Source organism: Equus asinus, chromosome 2, assembly GCF_041296235.1.
Source record: "Equus asinus isolate D_3611 breed Donkey chromosome 2, EquAss-T2T_v2, whole genome shotgun sequence".
In the NCBI taxonomy this organism is placed as follows: Eukaryota; Metazoa; Chordata; class Mammalia; order Perissodactyla; family Equidae; genus Equus; species Equus asinus.
In genome coordinates this window covers 29,515,112-29,536,742 of record NC_091791.1, presented here as the reverse complement: position 1 = coordinate 29,536,742, position 21,631 = coordinate 29,515,112, and the positions used below count along the sequence as shown (strand labels likewise).

General features: G+C 44.0%; 2 protein-coding genes across 8 annotated transcripts in view; one reads left to right on the top strand and one right to left on the bottom strand.

Annotated features, from left to right (window-relative positions):
- Window positions 1–21,631, bottom strand: part of SEC31B (SEC31 homolog B, COPII coat complex component) — a 90,919-nt gene that overhangs the window by 35,827 nt on the left and 33,461 nt on the right. Inside the window, exons 27-28 of one of the 7 annotated variants that reach the window (XR_011494394.1) lie at window positions 18,457–18,691; window positions 17,324–17,454 (exon numbers count right to left, since the gene is read on the bottom strand). The exons of 5 other annotated variants lie outside the window; for them this stretch is intronic. The gene's annotated coding sequence lies outside the window, so the exon portion shown is untranslated. Of the gene's footprint in view, window positions 1–17,323; window positions 18,692–21,631 lie in introns of all 7 variants that reach the window. One more of the 7 variants, XR_011494393.1, reaches the window with a different exon arrangement.
- Window positions 18–19,776, top strand: WNT8B (Wnt family member 8B). The gene is made up of 6 exons (XM_070485325.1): window positions 18–15,719; window positions 16,153–16,186; window positions 16,954–17,092; window positions 17,956–18,081; window positions 18,863–19,005; window positions 19,218–19,776. Exons 2-6 carry the CDS (start codon window positions 16,172–16,174, stop codon window positions 19,761–19,763), a joined length of 969 nt encoding a protein of 322 aa, XP_070341426.1. The 5' UTR covers window positions 18–15,719; window positions 16,153–16,171; the 3' UTR covers window positions 19,764–19,776.

The following is a 21,631-nucleotide window of genomic DNA, read 5'->3' as shown; positions in this document are numbered from 1 at the left end:
TTTTGTGTGTGGATGATAATAAAACACAAAGAAGGATCTCCTCTAATTGTTATAATATAGAGATAAATGGGGTATTAAAAAGGGACCAGAAGAAAAGGCGTTTCAAGCCATCCCTCTCTCCTTCATGGAAAGAGTTTACCTTTTTATCTTTTTCCCAGCTGGGACAATTGGTTTAATGCTCTCCTATAATGGGTAATGCTAGTCTCTCTTGGGACTATTAATAAAATCCCCTTTTCCTGGGCTCCATTTACTCTTTTCTATTTCCATTAGAAAGGCAGAGGAGAATTCACAGGGCTTAGAGAGAGGTCAATACAATTTTTCTTAGGATAAACCCTCATTGTTCAGAAAGTAGATTTTTCTTCCTAGGTAAAAGTTCAGGCTGGGTTAACAGTTGGGGGAAACTCTGAGCTTGGGTCACATAAATAACATTCCCCATTGCCTCCCATTTGAAATATACCTATACTCCGAGGGCCTCTTGAAAGAAACTACCATCCACTCTAGACAGACTCTCCAGTCCCATTACAAGCCAAACTTTTATGGTTTGTTTTTCTCAATCTTTATTGTAGGCCCTTGTTATTGATCATATCATTTCTCTGTATGCTTCTTAGGTCAGAGATTTCTCCAGGCCAAGAGAAATCAGACCATAAGGGGCTCATTTAAATTCACCATTATCTGACCAGTCCAAATTTACTTTTCTTAATAGGTTGTTTTCCCAACTTCAGCATCCTCCGGTACCAGCACATGATGAGGCTATGTTCCAGTAATCTCAATAAGATCCTATAAGTTGACTAATAGTTCAGTATTTCTATCAGCTCCACAAACAAAATTCTTATGTTTTCCAGGCCAAGCTTAAACCGTCCTACATAAGGAAGAACTTTCCCTTCATTCAGAACTGTAATTCTCTTATATGTGCAACTAGATATAGACAATTGTATTTTTTAAATAAAATTTTAAACAATAACAAAAAAAAAAAACCCTGTAATTCTCTTTTGCTGCCATAAATCTCAGTCCTTTCCCTTTACTCATGCTCTTCATGTTCACCATGTCAGACACTTAAGGTTCCATTCCATACCAATATCCAGGGTAATAAATAGTGAACCAATAGATTGGCCATATTATCCTGTCTGGCATTTCTTCGTGTTAATCCAAGGTGTCTGGTGGAGCCAAGACTGCATAGATTATTGCTTCAGGAGCATTCTATTGTTTAATTTTATATTATGGCAAATTTGTTTTTTTTACAAAGATGGACAGAACAGCATGTATAAGGAACCCCCATCACTCAGCTTCCACAGTTATCAACCCCTGGCTAGTCTTGCTTCATCTATACTTTCTGTAGCATTTTCAACTGCATGTCTTTCTCTTGGTTTAAATCTTTCAAATACTATCCTGGTTCAAAATAGGGAGAAGAGAATAGGAAAAGGAATCTCCTACAGCGTCCTATCTGGAGCCAGTCATTAGAGTAAATCTTGGGGAATATCATACGGGTATGCCTGCCTTTGGGGAAAAAAATCGAGAATACAAATTAGCAAAGAGAGAAAATTTATTCAAATACTTATTTCAGTTTCTTTCTGTTTGAGCTGTGACTGGTTAGCAAAAGCAATAGAAAGAGATGGTTGGGTTGGATGGGGAGAGAATATTTTTACCATCCATTGGATTTTTTTCCATTAAGTAGTAAAAATGGCACCAAAGTGCCAAAGTCTGTCAATTTTCCTACCTTAAACTGTTAACCTGGTTGTTTCATAGGATAATTTTTAGAGTTACCACATACACCTACCTTCTTGATCCTGAAATAAACTGTTATTGTATCCACCAGCCCAATTGAGAACATGAATATTTTCTAAAGTCTATACTACAGGGACCAGGGTAACAAGATCAAAAAACAAAACAAAATTCTCTGCCTCCATAACGATCCTGGAAGAGGTTCCTGCAATCCCAGGCTTTCTGGGAACAGTGGTTTGAGCTGTTCCTTAGACCAGGGAACAGATTATGAGCACAGCTTATTCCCAGTTAGAGTCCTCATTTAAATGCTAAGTGCTGAAGTGCTTTTCTGTAGCTCAGTGTTTCTCAGCAGAATTTGCCACAATACATACAGAAGGAAGGAAACGAGGACGAGGAAAGACAGCCTATTGCTCTATAAAATATCCTGGAATACAAATGACCCTTCAGTTTCAGAGGAAGAGATTATCCCTTGAAACATTGTGATTTGCTTGGGAAGGAATCTGCCTGAAGTCTCAGACTTTTGCAGACCCATGATACACAGTTGTCCTGTGGGCTATTATACGGTCTTTGCCAGTAATTATTTGGCAAGGACTGGATTTGAGATAATGTGAGATTTTAATATAAATTTTAACATAAGGACTACTACTAAAACTAATGCACCTGTTCAACTTTTTCTTTTAGCCAATTTGTTTACAAGCCTTTTTTCCCCCTTATTTTAGGGCACTGCATTATAATATAGAAAGTTCACATTTATAAAAAAATATTGAGAATTATTTATAGAGCTGAATTCCTTTGAAGAAAGAGATATAGTTTAAATCCATGAAATAGATATGGGGATATGACCAAAAGCTACATAGTCCTTAATTTTTCCTTTAATACTCTTCACTTGGCCTCAACTTCACTGTAGTCATTTCTTTCTCCCTTTCCTTTCAATGCCATACTCCTTCAACGAGTCTACACTAGTGGCTTTCATTTCATATCTGTTCACTCACTGCAATCTGGCTTCTGTTCCATTGCCCTACTGAAATGGATCTCTCCATTGACATCACCTTTGCTCCCTCTTGACAAATTTTTAAGTAGGAGGAAACTTGTGTTTGAAATTATGAATATTTCTCTTCCCCCTTTTTTTTTAGATTTTTTAAAAAAATTTTTCCTTCTTCTCCCCAAAGCCGCCCAGTACATAGTTGTATATTTTAGTTGTGCGTCCTTCTAGTTGTGGCATGTGGGATGCCGCCTCAGCGTGGCCTGATGAGTGGTGCTAGGTCCGTGCCTGGGATCCGAACCTGTGAAACCCTGGGCTGCTGCAGCAGAGCGTGTGAACTTAACCACTTGGCCACGGGCCGGCCCCTTCTTGCCCCTTTAAGACTTCAGATATATCTTGTGTCTTCTACTTCCTAATCCCTTCCCCTAGCTAACTAGGAAAGAGCCTGATTTCAATTATTTATACTTTACAATGGGTACGAATTAGTCACGCTGTTCACCCTTGAAAAAAAATTGCAGTTTAAACTTAACTCTCTCTAATTGTACAGTGAGTTGTTCGTAGCTTAAATATCCTTGGGGATTGTCAGAGAGGGGTAATGAGGAACGCTTTTTGACCAATGAGATATTATTTCACAGTCATTAGCAAGACCCGCCTCCTAGGTAACTGTGTGCATGTATGCATCTCTGAGTGTGTGTGCTGGTGCGCATGTGTTCTGTGGGTCAGATGTTGTGGAGGATAGAGTGAATCATAGGAAACTTGCTCAGAAAGAGCTGTCTTTGGGCTCTCCCCAGCCCAAGGCATCTTGGGAGTTCTATGAGGTGAAAAGCTGGCTGTCAGACATTCATCCTAAAAGAAAGGTGCTTCACTGGAGCACCTTATAGCTACAGATCCAGGCAGCTCCCCTACGCTGGGCCCTCCCCTTAACCTTTTCCCCTTTTCCCCCTGTACTCTCTGCCAAATTGCCAGATGGAGAGCTGCATCTACATTCATTCACTGCCACTTCTCCTTTCCCCTGGTCATCACCTCAAATTATTGTAATCAGATGATCTCTCCTAAAGTAGGCCAACCAGAGCTTCATGACCCAGAGATTTTTAAGGACCTTGAGAGACAAGACTAAAGGGTAGGGAAATGCCAAACCAGTTATTCAGACTCATGGGGAAAGTGAAGGGAGGCAGAACAAAGGAGGGTATCAAAGGGCATTGAGATGGAAGTCCTGGGCATTGAGAGGGAAACACCAAATTCTGGAGATTCATATTCAGAATCTTTGCTTTTTAATAATATATGTGGGTAAGGGAAAAGGGAATCCTAACTTAAACCTAAGCTACATCAACCGCTGGGATTAAATGCATCAGGGCACATTTGGCAAACTAATGAGGTTTGCCTGCAAGAAGCTTGCTGCTTGAGACTAATTCCTTCCTGGGAAGGAACTCTCATACTGATGGGAGAGGGAGTCTAGCACACAAACCTGGCCTAGTAACAAGGTCCTGGTCATGCAAACGGAGAAGCAGGCCTGAAGATAGCATGGTGCTTGGAACTCCCGGTCCTGGTCCCATCTGCACCACAGGCTATGTGGAATCAGGCATGTGTTCTCCCCATGGCTGTTAAACTGCTAACCACACAGTGTGATGGACTACAGACTGCCTCATGGGCTACGCTAGTTTGCAGAACGCCCCCAAATGGGGAAAAATGGTTGAAACGAATTGGATGGTGGCTTAAGTCACTCGTCCACAATTAAATGTAGCCGCCAGAGAATGGGAACTTGAAATTTCCTGTGAACTTCCTAAGGTGGTAAAATAAAGTAACTTTCTTCAAATGGTATCAAGTGAAGAGGGGCTTTGAACATCAGACTGTATGGATCTAGATAATAAATGTTAGGTAAGAAAAGACAAACAAACAAAAGAAACATGGAGACTTTCCAAGAGCTAAGAGAGAAGCTGTGGCATTTGTATTTGGGTTGAACCAAAGTCCTTCCCCTCCTGTCCCAGCTCCCTGGGAAAAATTTTTGCTGGTGATCAGGCTGATTATGGAATAGACAATTCAGGAGGCTATAGAGCCCACAAGAGAAGCTGCATAATGCTGAAAGGTGTGGGGTTTGAGGAGCTGTAGTGCCCTAGATCAAAGAATTTTGAATTGTGGTTGTATTACAGCCACGTTATAGCCACCAAGGTGTTTCAGGTTAGAAAGTCTCTAGACCAGAGAAGCAATGGAAAATGATAGAAAGTGCACAGCGCTCTGCTCTAGCAGTTACCTACAGCCTCAAAACTACTGAAGCATCTGTATCTGCGGATAGTGGTTTAACAAGAGTTGACAAGATATTTCATAATGAAGAGACTGTCAAGGACTTAGACACACGTTAAAAGGAAGGGGAAAGAACTTGTAAATGTTGATATTAGAGGAGCTGTGGCAGAAGGTAGTCAAGACAGGATAAAAGGACACAATTTGGATAACCAGCCTAGATGAAAGCAAGTAACAGCGGAAGCCACTTATAGTAAAACATTATTGTGAGAGCTCAGAACGAAGGATGGCGGGGGAGAGAGAGAGAGAGATAGCTGACTGGTCTCCCAAATTCTTACTGTTGGTAAATTAACTTGGGAGAAGCATGAGATGGCATTAGAAGCCTATAGTAAAAAGTATAGATCAACGAACAAGTTCAAGACTCGCTTCAGGGTTGACAACATGAGTGTGGAGGCAGCCTAAGAATATAAAATAATAGCTGTGGCGGTAAAGACTTCCGTAAGTGGAAGGAGTTAGCGTATTTCCTAGAGGACACATGGCCCCTGGACAAAGACTCAGAATCCTTGCAGACATATTCGCTGCCCCCCCCCCCAAATATTTTATTCCTGGTATGAGAAAGGTAGGCATAAACAGATCAGCTGCAATTGCCAGGAAAACACTACAACACCAAGAAAAACTGCAGCAAGGAAAGAGATCTGTGACTGTAATGCTCAGTGCAGTCAGAGACCCAGCCCCTCAAGCCGACTAGTGAGAGCTTTGAGATCTACCCAAACCAGAAGGTGCCCCATCCAGATACAGAAGAAGGGAATGTCCACCAATGTGTTACTGCTGCAGTTGGAGCAGCAATTTTCCAGAAGATTAAAGCAATAATTTGAGTCTTATTATTATTACTTAGGTATTAGATGCTTGTAGGCACTTCCCTGTCCTCCCTCTGAACCAGTGTTTCTTGAAGTGGCCTCTGAGGATCATCTGCAAAACAACCATCTCAGGAGTGTGTGCACGCAGAACCCTACCACCCATTTCCCCATCACCACTGTTCAGCAAGAATCTCTGGAACTTAGGCCCAGGAACCTTCACATTTAATAAACTCCCCAGAGGATTCTCATGTACTCTATGCGATAATACATTTGGATTAGTTTTCAACTGCCTACACTGAAGTCTATTCTCCAAATCTCCAGAACTCCAGATTATGTATGTATATAGGCAAGTAGCATTTTATTTTTATATAATTATATAGATTTGCAGAAGGTTGCAAAGAAATGTACAAGGATGTCCCATGCACCCTTTCCACAGCCTGCCCCAGTGTTAACATCTTACAACTACAGTACAACATCCATAAAGCTTATTCAGTTTTACATACACTATAGTTTGCATTCCACTGTCGTAGACCGATGGAACACCTCCAAAAGAACGCCAAGGCAAGACAGACACAAGGAGACAGGAGGTAGGGCAAAAGTCCAGTCTTGCCCACGCCAGAAACCATGGCAACCTGACAGTTAAAGGGCGTTGGTGGAGTGCGGTTGTTGCTCACGCCCTCTGCCACGGGCACTCACGGTAAGGCCAGGGGCAGATCTGGGGAGAAGCTCTCACCAAAGTCACCCTCTTCACGCATCTGGGGACAGGGGCAGGGCTAGAGCTTCAGTGAGAGACTTACTGAGGAATTATCCTGCTTCTCCGGCCAGCCCCTAGTCCTCATGTATTTGCTTTTGAGCCAGTGGAAACTGCCAGCTCCCAAGGAAGTAAACAGTCTTCCCTAAAATCAGAAAGTGCACTGGCACTTACTCTTCAGAGTCATTATGGTGGTGGAAGAGGTCCAGGGTGGATGAATCAATAACAGCCAGTGTGCCAAGGCCCAGTACACCGCTCTTGGGTGGGCAAAGGCACTTTTAGTGTGAGGTTCCTAAAGGCTGAGGCCAGGAAAGCTATCAACAGAACACCGGAGAGACTCTAGTTAATACTTTTAAACCACCCTTTTCTTTGCAAGGACGGTACCCTTTGAAAGGACCACCTTTTGAAGGGGTTCCAGGCTGGGCCCGCCACCTGGATTCAGCATATATGGGCAGGTCAGGAGAATTAGCAAGGCTGCAGACCCCAGAAGTTTACCTAAATGAGTGACTGTGGGGCCTTCCCAGGAGAGCCTTACTCTAAAGGAAGGGAACTGAGAGGCTCCAGCAACGAAGCTTGTTTCCGGAATTTGCTAGCAAGCCTCTCGGTTCCAGCCCATGGAGGAGCTTGGAGTGTGACTAGGAGTGGGTGTTACAAGCAAAAACTGGGAGAACTATTTTACTAAAGCCCTATAAGACCTTGTACACAAATGGCAGTTTTGATACCCAAGTGGAAAAGTAAAACACTAAAAGGGGTCAAAAGACATTTCCCCCTATATTAAAAAAATTAATAAACTTTTTTTTAGAGAAGTTTTAGATTTACGGAAAACTTGAGCAGAAAGTACAGAGTTCCCATATATCCCACCCATCCCCCTGCACAGTTTCCCCCATGATTAGGTGGCACATTTGTTCATCCCTACTTTTTTATGCATTGAATCCAGTGTGAGCAGCAACAATCCCCCAAAAATGTGGCTGGGGGTGTGATGGCACTCAGACAAAGCAGAGCCCATGCCTGGCACTCAGGTGCTGGGTGGACAGGGAAGCAGAAGGGAGGGCTAGGGCAATGGAAGAATAGAAAAGCAGCAGAGACAATGCGAGAGTTAACTGAGCTTCATCGTGAATGTGCGCAAAACATCACTGAGACCTTCAAGAAATCCTTCTGGAGAACTTCTTGGGGATCAGGAGTCCTGGATTAGCAGATGGGAATGAAAGAAAGAGAAATATGGGCTGCAGAAAGGCAAAGCAGTGAAGGAGTACATGCCCCAGAATCGGACTGACTAGCTTCCAACCCTGGCTTACTACTTGGCCAGCTGTGTGATGCTGGCTAACCACTCTATGTTTCAGTTTCTGTGTCTGTAAAAAGGAAGACATATAAGTGTGACAATTATATGAGCTTCAAACATTTAAAGCACTTAAAATAGTATTTTGTGCGCAAAGAATAAGCACTCAATAAATAGTGCAGTACCTAACCCATAAGGTTGTTAAGAAACTTGAATATGATGATACAGGTAAAGCAGTCAGCAGTGTTCCTGACACACTCAATGAACATTAGCTATTATTGCATGATAAAAATTAAATGGTGTATGGTGTCAGTAGACGTAGTGGAAGACTAACGAAAGGGAAGAGGCAACTATAACCTTTTTATTTGGCAGTGTAAAAGCGAAACTAACTGCAGTTATTTATGTAAATTGTTCACCACTTGTGCCTAATGACTATGAAGCACAATGACAATTATACACAGCATTAATGTGTCAGATTGACTTTGCTAAAAGTTTTGATTATGACACCAACCTCTGCATACGTATGCTCCGTGGTCATTGTCTATTGCTCTTGCAGGATGGTCATCTGCTAACGTAGCGTGGTCATCTGCTCACTGTTAGAAAATTAGTGGCAGCACTGGTTTACCCCAGACTTCCTTCTCATATCCCCCAAATCTTTTTTCAGTCCTTATTATCCTTAAATATTCTGCTGCATCTGATGATCCTTCCATTCTTTTCTCAAAACTCTTTAATTCAATGCGTTCTTATACAGTACTTACTAAGTTCAAGGTACCGTCTTACGAGCTGGAGGAGATACAAAGATGATTAAGGCAGACCCTACTTACAGTAAAGCATAAGGGAATAAAGAAAAACTTTAATATTAGGTAGCAAAAAGTAGCTGTGAGGCTTTAAGAAGTGCTGGTTGTGGCTTTTGAACCAGATACTTATTGAAGAATAAATAAGATGTTTACATAATAGCTTTGTTGAGACACAATTCACATACTATAACACCCTTTTAAAGTACAAATCAATGGTTTTTAGTATATTCACAAACTTGTGCAAGCCTCACCACAATCAATTTTAGAACATTGTCATCTCCCGGAAAAGAAGCCCCACATCCATTAGTAGTCACTTCCCATTCCCGCTTCCCTCAGCCCCTGGCAACCACTAATGTACTTTCAGTTTGTATGGAATTGCCTATTCTGGACATTTTATATAAACAGAATCATACACTTATGGCTCTTTGTTTCTGGCTTCTTTCCCCTGGAATGATGTTTTCAAGGATCATCCCCGTTGTAGCACATACCAGTACTCCATTCCTTTTTATGGCCAAATGATATTCCATTGTACGAATATACCACATTTTATATATCCACTTATCAGTTGCTAGACATTTGAGTTGCTTGTACTGTTTGGCTCTTATGGATAATGGTGCTATGAACATTCATGTGCAAGTTTTTGTTGGACTTGTTTTTAATTCTCTTGAGTCTACACCTAGGAGTGGAATTACTGGGTCACATGGTAACTCCACGTTTGACCTTTTGAGGAATTGCCAGAATATTCTCCAAAGTAGTGGTACCATTTTACAATGCCACCAGAAATGTATGAAGGTTCTGATTTCTCCACATCCTTGCCAATACTTGTTATTGTCTGTCTTTTTTTATTTTAGCTTAGTGGGTGCGAATTCTTTTTGCATTTCCCTGATGACTAACAATGTTGAGCATCTTATTATTTGTATATCTTCTTTGGAGAAATGTCTATTCAGATCCTTTGTCCATTTTTTAATTGAGTTATTTGCCTTTTTATTGTTTAGTTGTAAGTACTCTTTATATATCCTGGATAAAAGTGTTTAACCAGATATACAATTTGCAAATATTTTCTCCCATTCTGCAGGTTGTCTTTTTACTTACTTTCTTTTCTTTTCTTTCTTTCTTTTTTTTTTTTTGCTGAGGAAGATTTGCTCTGAGCTAACATCTATGCCAATCTTCCTCTATTTTTTAGTATGTGGGCCACCAGCACAGCATGGCCACTAACAGAGCCCAGGAACTGAACTCAGGCCACTGAAGCAGAATGCACTGAACTTAACCACTAGGCCACCGGGGCTGGACCCTCTTTTTACTTTTTATTGTTTTTCTTTTGTTTTTTTTTGAGGAAGATTCGCTCTGAGCTAACCTCTGCTGCCAATCCTCCTCTTTTTGCTGAGGAAGACTGGCCCTGAGCTAACATCCATGCCCATTTTCCTCTACTTTGTATGTGGGATGCCTACCACAGCATGGCTTGCCAAGTGGTGCCATGTCCTCACCCGGGATCTGAACCAGTGAACCTCATGCCACTGAAGTAGAACATGCGAACTTAACTGCTGTGCCACTGGGCCGGCCCTCTTTTTACTTTCTTAATAGTGCTTTGTTGTTGTTGTTGTGCTTTTTCTCCCCCAATCTCCCCAGTACATAGTTGTATATTTTAGTTGTGGGTCCTTCTAGTTGTGGCATGTGGGATGCCGCCTCTACATGGCCTGACAAGCAGTGCCATGTCCACGCCCAGGATCTGAACCAGCGAAACCCTGGGCTGCCAAAGCAGAGCATGCGAGTTCAACCACTCAGCCACGAGGCCGGCCCCTTAATAGTGCTTTATGAAGCACAAAAGTTTTTAACTTTATTGAAGTTCAATTGATCATTGTTTTCTTTAGTCACTTGTGCTTTTGGTATCATATCTACAAAAACCATTGCCTGACCTCAGGTCATGAAAATTTATACTTACATATTCTTCTAAGGGTTTTATAGTTTTAGCTCTTACATTTAGGTCTATGATTAGTTTTTAGTTAATTTTTGTATATGGTGTGATGTATGGGTCCAACTTCATTCTTTTGCATGTGTATATCCGGTTGTTCCAGCACAATTGGTTGAAAATACTAAGAATAGGCAAGATTTAACACTACAGCATGAGCAAAGACATGGAGGCATGAACTTATGGATGTCCAGGAATAGCAACTGGTTCAGCTTGACTAGAGGATTGAACAAGGAGGGATATTTCACTGGAAATGAGGTTGGAAAGGTATGTAGGGTCGGATTATGGAGTGCCGTGGGTGGCAAGAGTTGGAGAACTATGAAAGATTCTTGAGCAGAATGATATCAGAATCAGGCTTTCAGAAGATTGACCTAGCTGCAGACTATACACTGGATTGGAGTGGGGTAAAAACTATAAGTAGAGAGGTCAGTTAGTGGAGTATCTACAGTGGTCTAGGTCAGAGGCCACAACTAAGGCTATGACAGTGAGAGAGAAAAGAGGGAACTATTATTTGGGAAATATGATAGAACTAAAACACACACAGATCTTAAATACTTATTGGATGGTGAGAGTGGATTGGAAGAGATTTGGAGAAATAGTGGTTCCATTAACGAAAAAACAGTAAAGTCAGAAGTGGCTAGTTTGGCAGGGAAGATGTTAGCTTTTAAACATACTGTCTTTACAATTTGAAACATTCCCAGTAGAGAAGTCCAGCATTCATTTGGAAACAGGGCTCTGGATCTCAAGATGGAAGTCAGGGCTGGAGGTAAAGATTTGGGAGACATTGCATGACCATGGTAGTTGACACCATGGGCATGAATGAGGGGTCCTCTCCTATTCCCTTCTCTCTCTAGATGGCAGCTTCTTCTGTGTTTCCTCAGATGATTCTTCTTCCTACTCCCATCTCTAAATGTGAGTTCCTTCATTCTTTCATTCAACAAATAAATACTCGTTATTTTAAATGCTTACTATCCGCAGACACTGTTCAAGGCCCTGGTAATACCTTGTGAACAAAAACAAAAACGAAATCTGCCTTTAATGAAGCTTACAGTCTAGTGGGAGGAGGGAAACAGTAAACAAAGAAAGATGTAAAACATAGATTTAGATGATAAAGTGCCATGGGGAAAAATGAAGCAAAGAAAGGGGATGGGGAGAGTTGCAATTTAAAATAGGATGATCATGGAAAGCCTCAAGGAGAATAACACATTTGATTAGAAGGCCCAAGGCAGGTGAAGGAACGCACTATGTGGACATCTGAGTAAAAAGCGTTCTAGGCAGAGAGAACCACAAGCACAATGGCCCGGAGGCTGGAGGGTGCCTGATGTGTTGGAGATATAACAAGGAGATCATGTGCCTGGAGCAGAGCAAGCGAGGGAAGAACAGTAGATCAGGCCACAGGCATAACTGGGAGCAAGATTGTGTAGGATCTTATAAACCATGATAGGAACTTGGTTTCTACTGTATGTGAGATAGGAAACCACTAGAGGATTTTGAGCAGAGAGTGGCAAAATTTGATTTATATTTTAAAGAGATCAATGTTTAAAGGGACCAATCATTTTGAGAATAGAATGTGGGAGAATAAGGGTGGAAGCAAGGAGATCAGTTAGTAGGCTTTACCAATAATCCAAGCGAGAGACAATGGCAGCTTGGACCAGGGTGACAGCAGTGAGGGTGTTGAGAACTGGTTAGAGTTCAGATATATTTTGAGCTGAAGCTGGCAGGATTTGATGACAGATTGAATACAAGATGTGAAAGAAAGAAAGGAGTCAAAGATGACTCCAAGATTTTTGTCTGACAACTAGAAGGATGAACTGTCCTTTGCTTAGACAGGGAAGACTAGAGAAGGAACAGATTTGGGATGGTGGCAGCAGAGATCAAGAGTTCAGTTTTGGGGGCCAGGGCTGTGGCTAAGTGGTTAAAGTTCTGCACACTCTGCTTTGGCAGCTAGGTTTGCGGGTTCAGATCCTGGGTGCAGACCAACTCCAGTCATCAGCCATGTTGTGGTGGCAACCCACATACAAAGTAGAGGACTGGCACAGATGTTAGCTCAGGGCTAATCTTCCTCAAGCAAAAAACAAAAACCAGGAGGATTGGCAATGGATATTAGCTCAGGGCAAACTTCCTCACAAAACAAGAGTTCGTTTTTGGATGTATTAAGTTTGAGATACCTATTAAACATTGAAGTGGACATGTCAAGAATATAGTTGGATGGGGCCAGCTCCATGGCCAAGTGCTTAAATTTGTGTGCTCCACTTTGGCGGCCCAGGGTTTTGCTGGTTTGCATCCTGGGCGCAGACCTAGCACCACTTGTCAGGCCATGCTGAGGTGGCGTCCCACAGAGCAGAGCCAGAGGACCTATAAGTAGAACATACAACTATGCACCGGGGGGCTTTAGGGAGAAGAAGAAGAAGAAGAAGAAGGAAGAAAAGATTGGCAACAGACGTTAGCTCAGGTGCCAAACTTAAAAAAAAAAAAAAGAATATAGTTGGATATATTCTTGTCTGGAGTTCAAGAGAAGGTCTGAGAGGCTGGGCTGGTGGCATAGTGGTAAATTCACAAGCTCCCCTTCGGCGGCCTGGGGTTCGCCGATTCACATCTGGGCATGGACATAAGCACCGCTCATCAAGCCATGCTGCGGCAGGCATCCCACATATAAAACAGAGGAAGATGGGCATGGATGTGAGCTCAGGGCTAATTTTCCAAAAATAAAAGTTCTGAGAACAGTTGGGAGGGTTCGGGAAGGCATAAACCCTTTGAATGATGCCCAATCTGGATAGTATCATCGGCAACTGTACTTACGGGGAATGGGAAGCTTGTACCTCTGTCTAGGAGTAGGCTGATTGTACCATGTTCTATAGTGTTCCCTCCATCTGCTAAACAAACTTTATATCTTCCACTGTTTGTTAGCATCTTTCCTTCAATCATATAACTGTCCCTAGGTGATACCCACACAAACACTTAAATTTCTTTCTCTATGGCTCTCTTCCCAACTTCTAACATCACATGCTTACTATACTTTCTGTAATACATATTATATTTTACCCCCCAAAAGGAAATCTTGCCATCGTCTCATTAATCAAAAACTAGATCCTCCTCCCTTGGTGCTCACCATAAGGACACACAGTCTTTTCTTGATACTGGATATTTTGGATGTGAGTAAGCCAGCCATAATGGTTCAAATATGTCTGCAAACAACTCAAGGGGTTAACAACACAAGTCAATTTGTGGGAATCTTGTCCAAATAAGGCCTACAGTCATGTCCCATGGCAGGTGCTCAATTAAATCTGATTGATTAATCAATGGGCTAGATCAACATATCATACAAAGCTTTACATATTGTAGGATCTTTGAGGAAAGAAGACTCCTTTAGTATCTCTGCCTATCCCTCTCTGTGACTCTAACTTAGTATCCTCTCCCAGGAAGTCTCTTCGCCCAGGCTCCTGGCACAGCTTTCTCCCTTATCTGCCCCTCAATTTTTGTTGTGTTGCTTTGTTTTATTTCCTGATACTGCCAGGCTTGTGGAATGGGAACCAGCCTCTGTCTGGCCTGGTAACGTCCAAAAGTCTTTGAAAGTTATTCATAACTTAAAGATTGCCCTTCTGAGCCAGAGCAAAATCAGGCTCTTTTCTCTCAGGCAAAGGGCCTGGCCAACTCCTCTGACACCAGTCTTCGAGGATCAGAAATTCATCTCCAAACCCATAATGGATTTGGCAATTGTGAATTCATTTAAATGATTTTGAACATATTTTTGTGCTTTTTTTGGTACTACCATCCCCAAGAGAGCTGGGCTTTTTATTTGCCTTAATTGTGCCTGCCAAGCTTTAAAAAGTAGGCCCTAGTTTTCTGTAGTCTTTTATGATTTTCTAAAATTCTATTTCATTTCTTTCCTAATCTTTTTCATCTTTTCTCATTCAGCAGCCTCCCAGTTTTTTAAAAGTGTTTTTCAAAAACTACCCACACTTTAGGTGTTGTGTGTGTTTTGTATGAAGAGTGTCAACCAAGCTCTTTTGGCCTCTGACAAGAGACTGAACTTTCTCAGTCTATTTCATTTGCAACCCATTTTCTGATGATGGCCAGCATCTTACTGGCCTTTAGAATTTCAGGGTACACTAACTTTCATGGAAGAATACATAATGATTTCCATGTTACTTTCTTCCATTATAATCAAGAAAAGAAAGATAAAATAGGTAACATATTTGGATTAATATCCAAATGCCTATACTGAAGTCCATTCACGAAATCTCTGGCATTCCAGATTATGTATATATGTATGTAACATTTTATTTTAACATAATCATAGATTTTCAAAAGATTGCAAAGAAATGTTCAGGGAAGTCCCATGCACCCTTTCCCCAGTATCCCCCAGTGTTAACATCTTACAACTACAGTACAAGATCCACGAGGCTTATTCAGACTTCAGCAGTTTTACACTCACTTGTGTGTGTGTGTACATATGTGTAAAGCTCAATGCGATTTTGCTACATGTAGAGCTTTGCATAACCACACCACAATCAAGACACTTAACTCTATAATCAAAAGACTCTCTGGTGATTTATAGCCACACCCATCCCTCATCTCTAACCCTTTGCAACCACAAATCTATTCTCCAACCCTGTAATTACATATTTCACAATGTTACACAGATGAAATCATTTTGAGATTGGCTTTGATCACTCAGTACAATCTCCCTGAGGTTCATCCAAGTTGCTGCATGTCTCAATAGTTCGTTTCTTTTTATTGCTGAGTGGCACTCCATGGGATGGATGTACCAGTTTTTTTAACCACTCACCCTTTGAAGGACATTTGGGAAGTTTCCAATTTTGGGTTATTATGAATAAAGTTGCTCCAAGTATCTGAGTACAAATTCCTGAGTAAAAATAAGTCTTCATTTCTCTGGGATAAATGCCCGAGGGTGGAACTGCTAAGTTGTATGGCAAGTCCATTTTTAGTTTTGAAAGGAACAGCCAAACTATTTTCTAGAGTCAGACTGTTTATTTTTGGAATTTAGTGATGACTCAATGCCTAGAAAGATATTCCACTGTTTACCTCTTCCTGATTAGAGAACTATCCTTCTCAGAGTCCTGTGGAGTCAGAAGGATCTAGATTCAAATCCTGCTTCAATCACTCATTAGCTGGGTGAGCTTGTATAATATATAGAACTGTTTTGAGTCTCAGATTCCCTATTTTAAAAATAGGGATAATAATGCCCGACATAGCAAGGATTTACAAGAGCAACATGTGAAATATTGAGACTGGAGCGTCTGGTACACGGTAGAGGGTTAATGCTATCTCTCTTCCCACCCCATGGCAAAATAATGATCAAGCATTACTCCCAACATTTTGGTATTTGAAGTTTTAAAAATCCAAAGAAAGCATAATACTAGCTCCTTTTGTGCATATTCTTTTTTACTAAATAAATTATCTTTAATAGATTCCGTATGTATAATTTTTTTTTGGCAAAACCATTTTTGCTTTCTTCCTATCAATTGTCTTTGCTGAAGTAATCCTTACAACCCTTGAAATGAGCTGGTGTGTGTCCATAATGCTCTGTGGTTTTTCTCTCTTCTAGGTCAGTGAACAATTTCCTGATGACTGGTCCAAAGGTGAGAAAAAAATTTCTTTGATTTATTTGGATGTCATTAATCTTAGTTTCTTGACTGAAGACTATACATGTCAAGTTCTTTTCATTATATCCACATATTTTATTATGCAGTATATTTTATAGACAGAAAAACTGTGGCACAGAGAGGGTTAGACACTCCCGAAGCCACACAGCAAACTAGTATCAGAGCCAAGACAAGAACTCAGGAATATTGATTTTAAATTTATGGCCAGAATTTCCAGAGCCTGAAAAGTCCACAGCCTTTCACAGTCTCACATGCTTCTCAGTGCAGTGGTGGGATGCAGTGTTTCATTTTTACAGTGCTGGCATTGTACCGCATGATCTCTAAGAACATTTTCAGCCCCAAAATGTTCTTTTCTAAGATAGTAATGGGATGAGAACAACTGAAAATTCACGAATTATGTAATTTGGGCTCATTCTGGAGAGGCAGAATAGTATAGTGAATAAAGGCTAGTGAGGTCCAGCAGTCTGGTAAAACTGAATTTCATTCCTGTTCGTACCGTTTGCTAGCTGTGGGACCTTGGGCAAATTGCTTTACTTCTCCTCAGGTTCCAATCTATAAAATGGTACCTATTTCACAAGGTTAGTTGTGATGCTAAATGAGACAGCATATTTAAACTGCCTATTCTGTCATTGTTTTTGAGGGATGGGAGAGTGGACAGGAGGAGAGGGGTTTGGACACTTTAGGGCAAATGCCTCCCAAGGTCAGCAGCTGTGAGTCTGAATTTGAGCCCCGTGTCCCTGCAGGCTTACCTGATCTACTCCAGCAGTGTGGCAGCTGGTGCCCAGAGTGGTATTGAAGAATGCAAGTACCAGTTCGCCTGGGACCGCTGGAACTGCCCTGAGAGAGCCCTGCAGCTATCCAGCCATGGCGGCCTTCGCAGTGGTAAGGAAAGCCTCGGCCACAGCTCCCTGGACCCCCTGGCCACAGGTTAGAGCCCCACTCTCCAGGGATGGCCCCCTGCCTCCTCTACACCCTTATTCCTCACCTGGTCTCTATTCTCAGGTCATCTCGCTCTCTGGGATCTTCTCTGTTCCTTCTCCAGCTCCTCTTTCCTACCTATAGAGGTTTTTCTTTCTTCCTCAACACTCTCACTACTCCACAAATGGACCTTACCTCACCCCCATCCAATACCATCCTTGGTCTCCCAGTTGGCTGAAGGATTCTTCACAATATGAATAACATCAGGAAGTAGGTAGGGGTCATAATTCTTCATGCCTCTTAGCTCCTTCCTTCAGCAGGTTCAGCTGAGAGATACAGGACAAGTGGGAACTGACTTGGAGATCAGATTCCCTTGGAGAAGATCAAGAGTGGCCATGCTGGAAATGCAAGAGCTACCAATCAGGGGCTCTTTTCAGGACTGCCTGGAGCATGCCTCTTAGACTTCAATGTTCCAGGAGGAAGTGGGGAGGGGTTCTTTACAACCTGGCCTTCAGATTCGTCTCTTCCCCCATTTCTTCCTTAGGCTCTTTCCCACCTAAATCCTTTACAACCATGTATGTCAACAATAATCTAGCCACCTGCTCATAAAATGTGTGACCTGAATAGATGGGAGGAGAGAGGAGTAGGGCTGAGACCAGGGCTGGAGCAGACCCTGGAAAAGAGTAAGGTCCATTATAAAGGTGGGGAGATAGGATGGAGCTGGGAAAAGAGGGCATAATGATTGTATTAAAGGAAGGTAGCAGGATTAGTATTTCTTTGGGCTACAACCCCTCCCTCTAACTCACCCAATTCTTGCTTCCTGCCAGCTAATCGGGAGACAGCATTTGTACATGCCATCAGTTCTGCTGGCGTCATGTACACTCTGACCAGAAACTGCAGCCTTGGGGATTTTGACAACTGTGGCTGTGATGACTCCCGCAATGGACAACTAGGTGAGTAGTAATATTAGGGGTGGGTAGGGCAGGCCAGTAAAATTCACTTAAGGAATAAAAAGTTTGGTGGGTAGATCGGTGGGATGAAGAAGAGTTGTATTCTTCGAAATCTGAGGGAAATGAAGGTGAACCACTTTAAGCCCAACCGTGTCTACAGTGACAAACCAGGCTAAACGTAGCTTGGGGCTCTGCTTCTCTGATTGAGTGGTTTCTCTAATTTAAACACAATAATGATAAGGGAACCACACCCTGCAGATTCAGTCCTGTTACTCTCTCCCACACAGGGGGGCACGTCCTTCCCTGTTGCCTATCCCTGTCTCCTTTCCACTCTTTGCCTCCACTGTTCTTCTAAATCCTCTCTGCCCTGCAACTCACCTTCCAACTTCGTTGTTCATTATTTCAATTGCACCTTTCTCTCTGTGTCAATGCTTGCGTTTTCCTCATCTTTTTCGTGCCATTTCGTCCCTTCCGGACGTCAAACGGTGGCCAGGCACGTGCACACACTGCCCAAAGGCAAACACTGTACGTAGAGGGGCGCGCCGGCGCCTTTCGGGGAATCCACTCGGCAACTACTTACGTCATGGAGTTCTGAACAGGCGATTGGTTGAGGCTGGAAGCGGGAGCGCAAAGGTGGCAAAAAGAAATCTAGGCTGAAACTAACCTGAAGACAAGGCTTTTAACCCTTCTCCATCCCAGATCCCCCAAACCCAATTAGAAACAGCAGCCCAGGAGGCTCCGCGCTCGCCTGCTCAATGACCTTCCTCCCCCTGCACTTTTCCAGGGGGCCAAGGCTGGCTGTGGGGGGGCTGCAGTGACAACGTGGGCTTCGGAGAGGCAATATCCAAGCAGTTCGTGGATGCCCTGGAGACAGGACAGGATGCCCGGGCAGCCATGAACCTGCACAACAACGAGGCTGGCCGCAAGGTGAGTCCTGCAGCCCCTGGGGTTAGGCAGTTGGCTCCATTCACTACCAGCCCTAAACGCAGACAGCTCTTCAGTTCATTCAACAGGTTGGAAAAACGAGGTACCAAGCGAGCTGGCCTTGTAGACTAGCTAAGCGCCTCGCAACCTCCCGCTCCAGGCCGACTCCCCACGCACATAGTCCCTGGCCCGCTCACTTCTAGCTCTCTCTCCAGGCTGTGAAGGGCACCATGAAACGCACGTGTAAGTGCCACGGCGTGTCTGGCAGCTGCACCACACAGACCTGCTGGCTGCAGCTGCCCGAGTTCCGCGAGGTGGGCGCGCACCTGAAGGAGAAGTACCATGCAGCTCTCAAGGTGGACCTGCTGCAGGGCGCTGGCAACAGCGCGGCCGGCCGCGGCGCCATAGCCGACACCTTCCGCTCCATCTCCACGCGGGAGCTGGTGCACTTGGAGGACTCCCCGGACTACTGCCTGGAGAACAAAACGCTAGGACTGCTGGGCACCGAAGGCCGAGAGTGCCTGCGGCGCGGGCGGGCCCTGGGCCGCTGGGAGCGCCGCAGCTGCCGCCGGCTGTGCGGGGACTGCGGGCTGGCGGTGGAGGAACGTCGCGCCGAGACCGTGTCCAGCTGCAACTGCAAGTTCCACTGGTGCTGCGCTGTCCGCTGCGAGCAGTGCCGCCGGCGGGTCACCAAGTACTTCTGTAGCCGCGCGGAGCGGCCGCGGGGGGGCGCGGCGCACAAACCCGGGAGAACACCCTAAGGGGCTCCTCTCCCCTCTCTTTTCCCCATTTGTCCTTGGCTTCCTTTAGAGATCCCAGTAATAGGGGAACCTAGGGAATGGGGGCCTCGCATTCCCAAGCCCAGGGATCCCGAGAGGGAGAGACGCTGCAATCCCTCCGGAGTTTGTCACTTTCCAACATCTTCCCCCAATTCCTCTGCGCTCTCCAGCTCGGTCTGAATCGTCCTTACAGCCCACACTTAGGTCTGAGAACTCTCTGTTCTTTGATTAAGAGCTTTGATCTTCCTCGGACTAGGTTGGAAATAGGCGTTCCTCCTCCCTGTCCTAGCTGCCATGATGCCTGACCTAGCCTATGGAGCCTAAGGAACTGGAAGAACCCTTCTCAGTTAACGCAGGGCCGGGGAAAGCCACGGCAAGCCACGGCTTCTCTCTTTTGCCTATTTTCTTGCCCAGCCCCCATTTTCTGTGGCCAGCTCTCTACCACAGCTGCATCTTCCATCCGAAAAGCCCCTCCTGTGCTTCTGATTCTGCTAACTATTGGCATGGACTTCCCAGGAATCTCTAATGCTTTCTCTCCCCTTCTCCTTTCCCTCTTTCCCTGAAGAGAAACTGCGAGAAAACAGACCCAGGAAAAAGCATGTCTTTGAGGGTTGGTTCCTAGAAGCAGGGGTTGAAGATGGAGCCAGTGGGAACACTAGAGTGCTGACTTGCTGAAAACTCATGATGCTACTCATCCTTGGGATACCTTGTTTCTAATGGACTTTACCAGTGGGGCAATGGCCTTCCTAGACAATCACCCCAGGTGCTCCAGACACATAGCCACAATATCGAAAACTATGGAAGGGCAGATTACCAGTCACTTTCTATCCTTTAAAGTAGCCTTCTCCCTGTTCCTAACCTGTTTCCTCCTAGCAACTAATTTTACCTCTTTTCCTTCCCCAAGGGTCACTGTTCCTCTGAGTCAGACTGAGCTAAATAAAGCCAATTTCCCATTCAGACCCTGGTTTCCCCTCCAAAGGCAGGTCAGAAGGAAGGAGAGGCTGGAACCCTTCCTTTTCACTGACCTGGTTCTCAAACAGGCAGACTTCAGGGCACTGGATACTTTGCCTTCAGTAAGTAAACTTCCTACAATGAAACTGTTGCTAATAGGAGGTTCAGCACCTTGAACTTTAATTTATTGCAGTCCCTGTGACATGTGCCTTTTCCCCTCAAGGTACTCAATGTATTCTTGAGGACATAGGGGAGGGCAGGTGGAAGATAACGACCTCTAGGCCCTCTCTTCCCTCCCACGTTGCCAGGATACCCTCCTCCATGCAGCCTCACTTCTCCGTTGGCCTGAGTAGTTAGCTTGACCTGACTGAGGCTAATCTGCCAAGGATTGGTAAATCACCCACATAAATCTTCCATTCAGTAGCCAAGAGCTTGTACTTATGGGCCATGAGCCTTCTGCTCCTCCTCTCAGAGAGAAGCAGAGTGGTAGGGACTTGATGATGAAATCGGGCTCTGGGAAAGGAAGAGCCAAGGCCTGACGGACACTCTGTAGCCCCATGAGTTTCTCAGGCAGCTCCCTTCCCCTAGGCCAGCCCTGGGTCGGGCAGCTCTTCTGGAGTAGAAGGTCAAATGCTAGACAACCTCATCTCAGCTCTCCCAGAGTAGGCAAGAGCACGGAGGAGTATGGCTCCAAGTAGGTAACAGGGGCTGAGGCTCTAGGGGCTGACCTGTGAGAGTTGAAGGGCTCCCATATTCCAAAGGGAACAGTGGCCAGGTTGGACCCCAAACCACTGGCCTCATCCGTACACATCTTCTGGTCCTACTAACGCTTACTGAGGAGAGAGGATCCCCTTCCTTCCCTACAGGGGACACACTTCCCCTGAGGGTCTCCTAGTGCC

Excerpts from the sequence above, each read along its gene's own strand:
- WNT8B (XM_070485325.1), top strand. Across the intron at positions 18,082-18,862 it reads CTCCCGCAATGGACAACTAG|GGGGCCAAGGCTGGCTGTGG; the intron begins GTGAGTAGTAAT and ends GCACTTTTCCAG. Across the intron at positions 19,006-19,217 it reads ACAACGAGGCTGGCCGCAAG|GCTGTGAAGGGCACCATGAA; the intron begins GTGAGTCCTGCA and ends CTCTCTCTCCAG.